Source organism: Nerophis ophidion, linkage group LG13, assembly GCF_033978795.1.
Source record: "Nerophis ophidion isolate RoL-2023_Sa linkage group LG13, RoL_Noph_v1.0, whole genome shotgun sequence".
In the NCBI taxonomy this organism is placed as follows: Eukaryota; Metazoa; Chordata; class Actinopteri; order Syngnathiformes; family Syngnathidae; genus Nerophis; species Nerophis ophidion.
The window spans coordinates 15603503-15619250 of NC_084623.1; the positions used below are offsets into that span (position 1 = coordinate 15603503).

The window sequence follows — 15748 nt, forward strand, 5'->3', positions numbered from 1 at the left end:
TGATTCAGGAAACAGTCACAGCTTTTGAGTTAAGCCTCGTATCGTAAAAAAATATCCATTCCATTTTTTTTCCCTCCCACATATTTTGCTTGTTAAGAACTGCACTGAAAGTTGCAGCAATTGCTAGAATATCCATGGTTGTAAACCACGACTTAGCTAGAAGAAATAAAAGTCATAAAAGAGATCCTCACTGGTTTTACATACACCCACACTATCTGGTAAGAGCCGATTTAAGAGATGTATTAAAAATGTGGCTTTTTTTTTTTCAACACTCTCAGATGAGCATTGATTAAATAGTATGCTGGTTGTTATTTGCAGTGATGCTGACCGGCATCATGTATCTTGATCCCTAAGGACTTAATATTGGACCTTGATCACCTCTCCAGGCATCAATTCACCAACTTTCTACCACTTATCCTGTCCGGAAACCAAGTTAAACATTGAATGCCCTGTGGCCTTCTTTGTTTGGACAATGAACGTTTAAAATTGTCCCTTCTTCGAGCTTAAAGGCCTACTGAAATGAGATTTTATTATTTAAACGGGGATAGCAGGTCCATTCTATGTGTCATACTTGATCATCCAGCAGCGAGAACGATTCGGACGGAGAAAGCGACAATTTTCCCATTAATTTCAGCAAGGATGAAAGATTTGTGGATGAGGAAAGTTAGAGTGAAGCACTAAAAAAATAAAAACAATAAAAAGAAAAGGCGACGGCTCCAGGCGGCGGCAGTGGGAGCATTTCAGGTGTAATTAGACACATTTACTAGGATAATTCTGGAAAATCCCTTATGTGCTTATTGTTTTAATAGTATTTTAGTGAGATTATAAAGTCATACCTGAAAGTCGGATGGCTGCAGTGAACGCCAGTGTCTCTGAGAGAAGCCGAGGAGCCAAGATCGCAGAGTAAAGGACTAGAAAAAAAAAAAAGGCGAGGGCAGTGAGAGCGATTCCGATGTTATTAGACATATTTACTAGGATAATTCTGGAAAATGGGCTTCACGGTGGCAGAGGGGTTAGTGCATCTGCCTCACAATACGAAGGTCCTGCAGTCCTGGGTTCAAATCCGGGCTCGGGATCTTTCTGTGTGGAGTTTGCATGTTCTCCCCGTGAATGCGTGGGTTCCCTCCGGGTACTCCAGCTTCCTCCCACCTCCAAAGACATGCACCTGGGGATAGGTTGATTGGCAACACTAAATTGGCCCTAGTGTGTGAATGTGAGTGTGAATGTTGTCTGTCTATCTGTGTTGGCCCTGCGATGAGGTGGCGACTTGTCCAGGGTGTACCCCGCCTTCCGCCCGATTGTAGCTGAGATAGGCGCCAGCGCCGCCCGCGACCCTGAAAGGGAATAAGCGGTAGAAAATGGATGGATGGATGGATGGAATTCTGGAAAATCCCTTATCTGCTTATTGTGTTACTAGTGTTTTAGTAAGATTAAATGGTACCTGAAAGTAGGAGGGGTGTGGCCACGGGTGTGGTGACCGCCAGTGTATCCGGTGGGAAGAAGCAAGAGAGTCCGCAGCTGCAGGAGGAAGCAAGCTCCGCTCATGTCTACGGTAAGAGCCGACTTACTACCACAATTTTCTCACCGAAACCTGCCGGTTGACATGTGGTCGGGATCCATGTTCGCTTGCCCGCTCTGTTCCATAGTAAAGCTTCACCTTTGGGAATGTAAACAAGGAAACACCCGCTGTGTTTGTGTTGCTAAAGGCGGCCGCAATACACCGCTTCCCACCTACATCTTTCTTCTTTGACTTCTCCATTATTAATTGAACAAATTGCAAAAGATTCAGCAACACAGATTTTCAGAATACTGTGTGATTATGCGATTAAAGCAGACTACTTATATCTTGGATCGGGCTGGGAAAAAATGTACGCTACAACCCGAGACGTCATCATACCGCGACGTTTTCAACAGGATACTTTGCGCGAAATTTAAAATTGCAATTTAGTAGATTAAAAAGGTCGTATTGGCATGTGTTGCAATGTTAATATTTCATCATTGATATATAAACTATCAGACTGCGTGGTCGCTAGTAGTGGGTTTCAGTAGGCCTTTAATGTTGTGAAATTCTTCAAATGAGAATCAGACGGATGGCTCTGAAAGACTTCACACTCTTGCTCTGTTGTCCTTGTTTTAACTGCATCATTTAGTGTCACCATTCTAGCAGAGGCCACTATTGTCTGTGGTATAAAGGCGGGCGAAAGAGTGGGCTGAGGAAGAGAAAACAGAGGTAGCGAGGATGAGTGAGAACCAATGTAGCAGGACTGAATGGCTGTTATGAGTTTGTTTGGAAAAGAGGGACTAGGATGAGGCAAGAGCCTGCTCTCTGACGTCAATGAACTGTTCCCTGGGCAATATGCCAGCCAAGTGTGTGCGTGTGTGTGTGTGTGTGTTTGTGTGTGTGTGTGTGTGTGTTCAATGCAAAAACAGTGATCTAGTCCAAGTCTGATGTCGGCAAGGTCTCAATGACGGGACAGAGACCTTGATCCTTCCAAGATTCTTAGAAAACGAAGCATTTTCACTAATTCCCCCTGTGTCTTTTTAAACCCCTCCTATAATTTGCACATATTATTTTTTTCCCCCCTTTCATTTTCTGACAGGCCCAGACAAGTCAGCCATACTTAATTTAGAACAGAGCTACAGGGTTTCTCTTACGACTTTCTGAAACAAACAAGTTCTTAGGTTTGCTGACGTCCATACGCCATTCAGACACGTCATGCGACGGATATTTCCGTGATTTAAAATAATCATCGCGAGAACATTCATAGACGTCTTAATATACAAACCCCGTTTCCATATGAGTCGGGAAAATGTGTTAGATGTAAATATTAATGCAATACAATGATTTGCAAATCATTTTCAACCCATATTCAGTTGAATATGCTACAAAGACAACATATTTGAGGTTAAAACTGATAAACATTTTTTTTTTTGCAAATAATCATTAACTTTAGAATTTGATGCCAGCAACATGTGACAAAAAAGTTGGGAAAGGTGGCAATAAATACAAACTAAGTTGAGGAATGCTCATCAAACACTTATTTGGAACATTCCACGGGTGTGCAGGCTAATTGGGAACAGGTGGGTGCCATGATTGGGTATAAAAGCAGCTTCCATGAAATGCTAAGTAATTCACAAACAAGAATGGGGCGAGGGTCACCAATTTGTAAGCAAATTGTTGAACAGTTTCAGAACAACTTTTCTCAACGAATTTTAGGAATTTAGGGATTCTACCATCTACGATCCGTAAAATATTCAAAAGGTTCAGAGAATCTGGAGAAATCACTGCACGTATGCGATGATATTACGGACCTTTGACCCCTCAGGCGGTACTGCATCAAAAACCGACATCAGTGTGTAAAGGATATCACTACATGGGCTCAGGAACACTTCATAAAACCACTGTCAGTAGCTACAGAGGGTCGTTACATCTGTAAGTGCAAGTCAAAACTCTACTATGCAAAGTGAAACCCATTTATCAACAACACCCAGGAACGCCGCCGGCTTCGCTGGGCCCGAGCTCATCTAAGATGGACTGATGCAAAGTGGAAAAGTGTTCTGTGGTCTGACGAGTCCACATTTCAAATTAACTATGGACGTGTTGTCCTCTGGAACAAAGACGAAAATAATCATCCGGGATTGTTATAGGCGCAAAGTTCAAAAGCCAGCATCTGTGATGGTAAGGGGGTGTATCAGTGCCCAAGGCATGGGTAACCTACACATCTGTGAAGGCACCATTATTGCTGAAGGGTCCATACAGGTTTTGGAGCAACATATGTTGTCATCCAAGCAACGTTATAATGGACGCCCCTGCTTATTTCAGCAAAACAATGCCAAGCCACGTGTTACAACAGCGTGGCTTCGTATTAAAAGAGTGCGGGTAATTTCCTGGCCCGCCTGCAGTCCAGACATGTCTCCCATCGAAAATGTGTGGCGCATTATGAACCGTAAAAGACGACAACAAGACCCTGGACTGTTAAACAACTTAAGCTGTACATCAAGCAAGAATGGTAAATAATTCCACTTTCAAAGCTCCAACAATTAGTTTCCTCAGTTCCCAAATGTTTATTTAGTGTTGTTAAAAAAAAAAAAGTGATGTAACACATTGGTGAACATGCCCTTTCCCAACTACTTTGGCACGTGTTGCACCCATGAAATTCTAAGTTAATTATTATTTGCAAAAAAAAATAAAATAAAGTTTATGAGTTTGAACATCAAATATCTTGTCTTCATAGTGCATTCAACTGAATATGGGTTGAAAATGATTTGCAAATCATTTTATTCCATTTATATTTACATCTAACACAATTTCCCAACTCATATGGAAACGGGGTTTGTAAAATATGCCACCTCGTTTGTTACGAAAGAGACCAGACAACTGTTTAGTGTCCGTGGTGTGTTACAGTGTTTGTTTTATTATCAATGTATTATGTTCCTGAAGGAAGTGGTGGCCAAAGTTCTTTATACAAAACACTGTAACTGATATGGTGGGACTCTGCTGTGCTGAACCGAAGGCTCTGTTTCCCACTCTGTACACGTTTCAAGTGAGGGACGGAACATGTGCATTTATTTCCTTGATGTACCGATAGTGAACCAAACAATGGCATAATACCAAGCAGTGTTAATTCTAGGCAGCAGTTTTTAATTTAGTTTCAGTCGTATTTTAGTCATCTAAATTGATTTAGTTCCTCAACATTTTAGTTGACTAAAATTGCAGTAAATATTGCCGTCTGAAATATAAAATATTAAGGTTAATGCGTATTTGAAGTTGTTTTGACACCACTTTTTTAAGGTTATTAAAATTCCGATAGAATGTAATGAATCAAGTCTGCATAACTTAGCATTAAGAAATGCATTTCAATCATGCTGAACAAGATGCATCACATCATTTCAGAATCAATTTAGTCTAAGAGACTGATTAAAGACTCAAAATTGTTTTCAGTTCCTTGCTGAGTATACATTCAATAGAGTGTAGTACCCAACGAAGCAAATCATTCGCTATGATATTAGGCAAACGAGCTGGGTAGAACAAAGTGCTTGGCGGGGTGTAAAATTAACTGGTGCTTGTATTAAAATAACAGTATTTATTCAACAGGAAATAATGTAAATGTAAACATAAGCATATATTACTTACTTCCAAAACATAAGTTGTCTATTAGGTTTACTTATCCTATTAAGCAAAACCTAAATACTTAACAGTTGAACTACAACACTTTGGGATTTTTTTGCAAATATTAGCTCATTTGGAGTTTGATGTTTCAAAAGAAGCTGGCACAAGTGTCAAAAAAGACTGAGAAACTTGATAAATATATATCAAACCATCAAAACCAGGCTAATTGGGAACAGGTGGGTGCCATGATTGGGTATAAAAGCAGCTTCCATGAAATGCTCAGTCATTCACAAACAAGGACAGGGCGAGGTTTACAATTTTGTGAAGAAATGCGTGAGCTAGTTGTTTAAGAACAACATTTCTCAACCAGCCATTGCACGGAATTTAGGGATTTCACCATCTACGGTCTGTAATATCAAAAGGTTCAGAGAATCTGGAGAAATCACTTCAGGTAAGCGATGATATTACAGACCTTGGATCCCTTAGGCGGTACTGCATCAAAAAGCGACATCATTGTGTAAAGGATATCACCACATGCACTCAGGAACACTTCAGAAAACAACTGTCAGTAACTACAGTTGGTCGCTACATCTGTAAGTGCAGGTTAAAACGCTACCATGCAAAGCCAAAGCCATTTATCAACAACACCCAGAAACGCCGCCGGCTTCGCTGGGCCCGAGCTCATCTAAGATGGACTGATGCTAAGTGGAAAAGTCTTCTGTGGTCTGACGAGTCCACATTTCAAATTGATTTTTGGAAACTGCGGATGTCGTGTCCTCCGGGACAAAGTGACATCAGTGTGTAAAGGATATCACCACATGGGCTCGGGAACACTTCAGAAAACCACTGTCAGTAACTACAGTTAGTCGCTACATCTGTAAGTGCAAGTTAAAAGGCTACTATGCAAAGCCAAAGCCATTTATCAACAACACCCAGAAAGGCCGCCGGCTTCGATGGGCGCGAGCTCATCTACTGTAAGATGGACTGATGCAAAGTGGAAAAGTCTTCTGTGGTCTGACGAGTCCACATTTCAAATGGATTTTTGGAAACTGCGGATGCCGTGTCCTCCGGAACAAAGTGACATCAGTGTGTAAAGGATATAACCACATGGGCTCAGGAACACTTCAGAAAACCACTGTCAGTAACTACAGTTAGTCGCTACATATGTAAGTGCAAGTTAAAACGCTACTATGCAAAGCCAAAGCCATTAATCAACAACACCCAGAAACGCTACCGCTTCGATGGGCTCGAGCTCATCTAAGATGGACTGATACAAAGTGGAAAAGTGTTCTGTGGTCTGAAGAGTCCACATTTGAAATTGTTATTTTGGAAAATGCGGATGTCGTGTCCTCCGGAACAAAGAGGAAAAGAACCATTTGGATTGTTATAGGCAAAAACTTGAAAAGCCAGCATCTGTGATGGTATGGGGGTGTATTAGTGCCCAAGACATGGGTAACTTACACATCTGGGAAGGCACAATTAATGCTTAAGGGTACATACAGGTTTTGGAGCAACAAATGTTGCCATCCGAGCTTATTTCAGCCAGACAATGCCAAGCCACGGGTTACAACAGCGTGGCTTCATAGTAAAAGAGTGTGGGTACTAGACTGGCATGCCTGTAGTCCGGACCAGTCTCCCATTGAAAATGTGTGGCGCAATATGAAACCTAAAATACCACAACGGAGACCACGGACTGTTGAACAACTTAAGCTGTACATCAAGCAAGAATGGGAAATAATTCCACCTGAAAAGCTTCAAAAATTGGTCTCCTCAGTTCCCAAACATTTATTGAATGTTGTTAAAAGGAAAGGCCATGTAACACAGTGGTAAAAATGCCCATGTGTCAACTATTTTGCAATGTGTTGCTGCCAGTAAATTCTAAGTTAATGATTATATGCAACAACAACAAAAAGTGTCTATTCAATTAAATATAAGTTGAAAAAGATTTGCAAATAATTGTATTCGGTTTTTATTCACAAATTACACAACGTGCCAACTTCACTGGTTTTTGGGTTTTGTAAATAATTTGCTTCGATTACTTAATTTCCCAATCGTCCCCCCCCCCCCCCCCCCCACAGATGATGTCTAAACCCAGTGACCAGGGCTCGGCTGTCAGCTCCTCAACATGCGTGTCATCCAGGCAGCACCAGAGCCACCCAGAGGAGACGGAAGAAGAACTCAGGGAGCACCAAGGTCTTTTATCCTCCTCCTCATCTTCCTCTTTGGCCATCAAGCAGGAGCCCCTTGAGCCTCAAGAGCAGGACGACAGGGAGCAGAGGGAGAGGCAGGCTGAACAGGAGCTCCTGTTCCGACAGGTGAGGACAAAAAGTTGCTTATTTAGGTTTATGTTACACGTGCATACAGTTACATTATAAGATTTAACTCGGTTGGTAGAGTGGCCGTGCCAGCAACTTGAGGGTTCCAGGTTCGATCCCAGCTTCCACCATCCGAGTCACTGCCGTTGTGTCCTTTGGCAAGACACTTAACCCACCTTTCACCCACACTGGTTTAAATGTAATTTAGATGTTGGGTTTCACTATGTAAAAGTTATTTGAGTCACTAGAGAAAAGTGCTATATAAATATAATTTACTTCACTACATCACGTCTATTTTTTTATTACAACATGTCTGAAAAGGGGTATGAAAAAGCCGAGCTTATTTAATTCTATCCCTTTTCCACTTCGTAGCAATTACTAACAAATGTTCACTTCCTATTCTCAGTTTTTAACATGATTTAAATTAACGTATAATTGATTGATTGAAACTCTTATTAGTAGATTGCACAGTTCAGTACATATTCCTTAGAATTGACCACTAAATGGTAACAGCCGAATAAGTTTTTCAACTTGTTTAAGTGGGGGTCCGCGTTAATCAATTCATGGTAAATACAACATTTGTCATGAATAAATTGTACCAGTAGGGTGGGAAAACAAGTTGACTTATTGTGCTTGATTGTGTTTCATTGTATCCATTATCCAATTGTATCTACAATAAACATCACAAATTCAGTCGGCCATTGTGAATATACACTATAATGCCAAAAGTATTTGGCCACCCATCCAAAGGATGAGAATAAGGTGTCCTAATCACTCTGCCCGGTGTATAAAATCAAGCACTTAAGCATTGAGCCTGTTTCTACAATCATTTGTGAAAGAATGGGCCGCTCTCAGTGATTTCCAGCGGGGAACTCTCCCGTCCAAAGGCAAAACCCAGTAACTCAATTTTGGCCAAAACTGAGCTGATAATAATTTTGGAGTTCCTAGGTGCTATGCTTTACGATGCGATATGTAATTTGTTCCGTAAGTAAGCTGTTACGCGCATGGCAGGACCTAGCAACTAACACATAACCGTGTAGATACAACAGGAAAAACCTAGTATCTCAAGGGACCAATCGGAGCTTCTTTGTCAGTCGCCTTATTGTCTTTAATGAGACATTTGCACGAATGGGGGCCAACGGTCAACCTGATTATGTGATATTATGGCACGAGGGGGTATTTGGAAGATTGGCCTAGGACGTTGCAAGCACCTTCATTAAATGTATTGTTCTTGATTCTTCCCCTTGCATACTCTTTTGGGCAGATAACTGTGGAGGTCAAAATAAAAACTGGACGCTGTACACGGCTCTTGCCCAATGTGCAAACGCAGAATGGGGCCCACCCGAGATTGTGATAAAATATCTGGAGAAAGGGCACACGTTCATGAGAGCAGATTCAATCCATGGCTCAATCGGCAAGAAAATGAAAGCTCAAGAAAACATCTATAGGTTTGATGACTTTGTAGATCTTTGTAAGACAGCATCAAGATAGATTGGTTTTCCTTTGTTTTCTCAAAATCAGCTGGACGTGAGTTACTAGGTTTTGCCTTTGGACGAGAGAACTGTCATAAGATGTCACCTGTGTTACAAAACCAGTCGTGAAATTTCCTCCCTCCTAAATATTCCAAAGTCAACTTTAATTTAAGAAAAGTGAAGAGTTTGGGAACAACAGCAACCAAGCCACTAAGTGGTAGGCCACGTAAACTGACAGAGAGGGGTCGGGGGATGCTGAAGCGCATTGTGCAAAGAATTTCTGCACAGTCAGTTGCTACAAAGCTCCAAACTTCATGTGACCTTCCAATTAGCCCACGTACAGTATGCAGAGAGCTGAATGGAGTGGGTTTCCATGGCCCTACATCACCAAGTCCAATGCAGTGGTGTAAAGGAGGTCACCGCTGGACTCTAGAGCAACGGAGACACCTTCTCTGGTCTGATGAATCACACTTTTCCATCTGGCAATCTGGAGGAATTATGGTGTGGGGTTGGTGTTTCAGGAGTGCACTGCAAAAACTAAAATCTAAGTAAGACATAAATATCTCAAATAAAGGTGATATTTGCTTATTTTCTGTCTGATAGGAAAACTATTCTCACTAAGCAGATTTTATGTTAGTGTTTTACTTGTTTTAAGGGGTTTTTGGTCCTAAATTCCATCCATCCATTTCCTACCGCTTATCCCTTTTGGGGTCGTGGGGCGTCGCTGGAGCCTATCTCACCTGCATTCGGGCGGAAGGCGGGGAACACCTTGGACATATGTATATATATATATATATATATATATATATATATATATATATATATATATATATATATATATATATATATATATATATATATATATATATATGTATATATATATATATATATATATATATGTATATGCATATGCATATGTATATATATATATATATATATGTATATGTATATATATATATATATATATATATATATATATATATATATATGTATGTATATATATATATATATATATATATATATATATATATATATATATATATATATATATACATATATTAGGGGTGTTGGAAAAAATCGATTCGAATACGTATCGAATCGAATGCGTTGTGCGATTCAGAATCGTTTCTCATTTTTAAAAAATCTATTTTAAATTTGTTTTTATTAATTTTTTTATTTTTTTATATCAATCCAACAAAACAATACACAGCAATACCATAACAATGCAATCCAATTCCAAAACTAAACCTGACCCAGCAACACTCAGAACTGCAATAAACAGAGCAATTGAGAGGAGACACAAACACGACACAAAACAAACCAAAAGTAGTGAAAAAAAATGGATATTATCAACAACAGTATCAATATTAGTTATAATTTCAGCATAGCAGTGATTAAAAATCCCTCATTAGACATTTATAAAAATAATTAAAAAGAACAATAGTGTCACAATGGCTTACACTTGCATCGCTTCTCATAAGCTTGACAACACACTGTGTCCAATGTTTTCACAAAGATAAAATAAGTCCTATTTTTGGTTTGTTTAATAGTTAAAAAAAATTACATTATTGCAGTCAGTTGATAAAATGCTGTCCTTTACAAGCTTTTAAAAAAAATCTACTATTCTGCTAGCATGTCAGCAGACTGGGGTAGATCCTGCTGAAATCCTATGTATTGAATGCAAACAGAATCGTTTTGAGTCGGAAAAATATCGTTTTTGAATCGAGAATCGAAAAAATCGATATATTATCAAATCGTGACCCCAAGAATCCATATTTTATAAATGTCTAATGATAATGTCAATGAGGGATTTTTAATCACTGCTATGCTGAAATTATAACTAATATTGATACTGTTGTTGATAATATTCATTTTTGTTTCTCTACTTTTGGTTTGTTTTGTGTCGTGTTTGTGTCTCCTCTCAATGGCTCTGTTTATTGCAGTTCTGAGTGTTGCTGGGTCAGGTTTGGTTTTGGTATTGGATTGCATTGTCATGGTATTGCTGTGTATTGTTTTGTTAGATTGTTTTTTTAAAAATGAGAATCGATTCTGAAACGCACAACGCATTCGATTCATTTTCGTATTCGAATCGATTTTTTCCAACACCCCTAATATATATACATATAAAACTACCCTTAAACATGTTGTGTGTGTCTGTATGCAGAGTAAAACTCTAGAACAAACTGGATTTACAACACAACCAATGCTACATCGATTTAAAATGTTTTACAAACACTGGGTCTAGGTAAAATGTTGAGATTTCCTTACCATCGTTGATATATTGTCTATTACCATTGTTGGTATATTGTCCCTTTCCACCATTGGCATTGTTCATTCATACATTTTTTTGCTACAAATTATTTTTAGAGTGTTATATTTATTGTTACCTGTGGTTATGCCACCATGGTCTAACATCTGTATTGTAATCCTTGAACAAAGTAACAGTGAAGCTCAATGTATTAATCAGTGAATGGAGGGTGCACTGCAAAAAGTCAGTGTTCAAAAACAAGAAAAAAAAATAAATACGGGTATTTTATTTGAACTAAGCAAAATTATCTGCCAATAGAACAATAAAATTTGCTTGTCAAGACTTTCCAAAACAAGTAAAATTAACAAACATCAATGAACCAAAAAATACCTTTCAAATAAGTATGTCCTTACTATTAACAACTGTGCGACTGTGCTTTTATATGAGTGTGTATTTTCTATTGTTTCATTGGAAAAAAACATGCTAAGTCTATTTGGCTGTCTTGTGGTTTAATATGAGACACAATTGTGTCAAAGTCATGATTTTTTTTTCATGCTTTAAATAAGAAATTATTACTTTAAAAAGGTATTTTTATACTTGTGAATATTGATGACACAGCTTTGCAACAGTTGCTATTAAAGTTTCAAGCATGTTTTACTCAATATAGGTCAGAAAATCTCAACAACAAGCTGTAATATCTTACTGAGATCATTTAGGACCAAAACCCTTAAAACAAGTGGAAAAACTCTAACATAAAATCTCCTTAGTGAGAATAATAATCTTATCAGACAGAAAATAAGCAAATATTTGTTGAGATCCGCTTTTTGGATCCTCCACATATTATTGTTTGTGGTTCCATTTTTATTTTCACTCTCCGTCTGATCCTATTATATCCTGTTCATGTCGGTCACCATGGTAGCTTATTAGTTTCACCTGTTTCTCACGGCCCTGCACACCTGTCCTCACTAATCACCTGCCTTATATAAGCCTGCATCTTTTGTTGTTCAGTCTGGGATCCAAATTTGTTCATGCACAACGGTATGTCTGCTTTGCGCTTTTGCTTACATGCAAATTTCAGTATAATTCTCGCGAGCTCTCACGCTGCGCACTTTTATTCAATCTTAGCTCTCATGCTAAATATTTTGTTTTCCCCTTTGTGTGCCTATGTGCCGGTTGAGTTTACTATTTGTTTATCCTAGCTTTCATGCTAGCGTCTTTTGTTTGCCTTTTCTTAGCTCCAGTATTTTTGTTCTCTAGCACCTTTTGTTACATAAATCATTAGTTCATACCTTTTGCTGTGTTCAATTTTCGACGCATCCTCGAGGGAATCGAACCCGGCATCACAATGCCGAACAGGCGTAACAATATTACCCTTATTTGACATATTTAATCCATCCGTCCATCGATTTTCTACCCTTTATTCCCTTTGGGGTCGCGGGTGGCGCGGGTGGCTATCTCAGCTACAATCGGGCGGAAGGCGGCGTACACCCTGGACAAGTCGCCACCTCATCGCAGAGACATATTTAATATTACTGAGATTTCAGTTTTTGCAGTGTTGGATTAAATAAATGATCTTCTCACTCCTTTTGAGGCAAAACTGGATCATCATGCTTACATATTGTACATTACCTTTTGGATTGTGTTGATTAACATTATTGTATGTTGTCTATCTTGTAGTTTTTTCTGGGTCATTGCCTGAATGAATAAATGAAAAAAAAATGAAGGATAAGGTGGTTATTCACATAATGCGATATATAAATCACTAGGGTTCAAAGTTTTTAATCTTTGGACTTTGTAAACACATATGAGTTTGATTAGTTTCTCAAACTGGATCATACAATTTAATTCCACATACTGACATAGTGAAGGTATTAAGTGTAGTACGTGTGTATAAATGTTTTAAATTACAATTTTACCTGAGGTTAAATTTCTTCTCTTTTCTTTTGAGAAAACGTGTAGTAAATTGGGTTGCAGGTTTGCTTTGTGACTCATTTTAGCCTTTTTCAAATGCACCAAATAATTGAATGTTTATTATTTTGGATTTAATATATAAAGGGTGGAGAGACATTCTCTATCGCGGGAGTGGAAATGCATTTTTCCAAGCATTGCAACAAAATCCCATCTCAGTCACTGACGAGTTATGTAACACATTCAGTTTTTGAAGCAGCGAGGGAAAATGTTTTCACTGCTAAATGCTGGAAGGATATCTAACGCAAGTCAGTGGGAGCAGTAACAGATGGACATTTAAAAAAAAAAATCATCCTGCACACTGTTCTCTTTAACTGTATACCCATTTTATTTGGATGGAAATGCCTCTTGTTCCAGTTCAATGTTGTCTCTAATACAATGGAACCTGTATAAGTCATACCTGTTTGAATTGACAACCCTTTTTAATGATATTTTTAAAAACAGATACCTTATTTACAGGACCATAGACCACACCGGTATATAAACAACACCCAGTACATTTTAGACAACTTTAACTATAAGCCGAAGTTATATACTTCGCAAAATTATTTTTTTCAAAGAAAGATTTTGTAAATGTTTATTTACATACCTTAATTGTTTCCAAACAGTATCTGTAACATGGCAGTAAAACGGCTTTTTGGAACAAAACAGAAGTCATCATCATGGACGCACCAGCTGCGGAATCTGACTCTCCACTCAGCTAAACAGACTCAATAAGTCCACGGTGACGTTTCGGGTTAATTTGCTGAGGACTTTGTGAAACTGAAACAATACAAAAAGAAGGTTATTGTCGGTTAATAATCTTAACACAGACACATGTAAGGGTGTTAGCATATTTACTAATGCTAACAATGTTAGCTTGATTACATTACGACAGCATGTACAAATATGCATGAAATTACTACTACTGTATCAACCATCCATCTATCCATCCATCCATCCTCTTCAATCAATCAATCAATCAATGTTTACTTATATAGCCCTAAATCACTAGTGTCTCAAAGGGGTGCACAAACCACAACACAAACCACTACGACATCCTCGGTAGGCCCACATAAGGGCAAGGAAAACTCACACCCAGTGGGATGTCGGTGACAATGATGTCTATAAGAACCTTGGAGAGGACGAAAGCAATGGATGTCGAGCGGGTCTAACATGATACTGTGAAAGTTCAATCCATAATGGATCCAACACAGAAGCGAGAGTCCCGTTCACAGCGGAGCCAGCAGGAAACCTTTCCAAGCGGAGGCGCATCAGCAGCACAGGGATGTCCCCAGCCGATACAGAGGCAACTTCCGCCTAGCCGAGTTCGGGTCGCAGGTCAGCAACCCAAGCAGGGAAGCCCGGACTTCCCTCTCCCCAGCCACTTCATCCAGCTCCTCCCGGGGGATCCCGAGGCGTTCGCAGGCCAGCCGGGAGACATAGTCCTCCCAACGTGTCCTGGGTCTTCCCCGTGGCCTACTACCAGTCGGACATGGGCTAAACACCTCCCCAAGGAGACGTCCGGGTGGCATCCTGACCAGATGTCCGAACCACCTCATCTCAATGTGGAGGAGCAGCGGCTTTACTTTAAGCTCCCCCCGGATGACAGAGCTTCTAACCCTATCTCTAAGGGAGAGCCCCGCCACCCAGCGGAGGAAACCCATTTCAGCCGCTTGTACCCATGATCTGGTCCTTTTGGTCATAACCCAAAGCTCATGACCATAGGTGAGGATGGGATTGTAGATCGAACTGTAAATTGAGAGGTTTGCATTCCGGCTCAGCTCCTTCTTCACCACAACGGATCGATACAACGTCCGCATTACTGAAGACGCCGGACTGATCCGCCTGTCGATCTCACGATTCACTCTTCCCCCACTGGTGAACAAGACTCCTAGGTACTTGAACTCCTCCACTTGGGGCAAGATCTCCTCCCCAACCTGAAGATGGCACTCCACGCTTTTCTGGGCACGAACCATGGACTCGGCTTTGGAGGTGATGATTCCCATCTCAGTCGCTTCACATTCGGCTGTGAACCGATCCAGTGAGAGCTGAAGATCCTGGCCGGATGAAGCCATCAGGACCACATCATCTGCAGAAAACCGAGACCTAATCCTGCAGCCACCAAACCGGATCCCCTCAACGCTTTGACTGCGCCTAGAAATTCTGTCCGTAAAAGTTATGAACAGAATCGGTGACAAAGGGCAGCCTTGGCGGAGTCCAACCCTCACTGGAAATGTGTCTGACTTACTGCCGGCAATGTGGACCAAGCTCTGAAACTGATCATACAGGGCGCGGACCGCCACAATCAGACAGTCCGATACCCCATACTCTCTGAGCACTCTCCACAGGAATTCCACAGTACCACGACCAGGACGAAAACCACACTGTTCCTCCTGAATCCGAGGTTCGACTATCTGGCATAGCCTCCTCTCCAGTACACCTGAATAGACCTTACCGGGAAGGCTAAAGCTTTATCAAACATGTAACGGTTTGATACCAGTCAGAGCTCAAACTAAGAATCAAAGATGATTCTTAGTTTTTATTCTATTTAAGGTCCAATAAGCCCAAATAGCAAAGAGATATAAAAAAAGCATGTAAACAAACAGCTTGGGCCTTAAGAGGTTAAGTGAGACTTAAAGGGACTGTTTGAAAC

At 40.0% G+C, this 15748-nt stretch overlaps 1 protein-coding gene across 3 annotated transcripts in view; it reads left to right on the forward strand.

Annotated features, from left to right (window-relative positions):
* Positions 1-15748, forward strand: part of hdac4 (histone deacetylase 4) — a 212245-nt gene that overhangs the window by 95450 nt on the left and 101047 nt on the right. For all 3 annotated transcript variants that reach the window (XM_061918453.1, XM_061918452.1, XM_061918451.1), the window contains one exon: positions 7189-7425. In XM_061918453.1, the coding sequence (XP_061774437.1) occupies positions 7189-7425 (237 nt within the window). The remainder of the gene's footprint in view (positions 1-7188; positions 7426-15748) is intronic.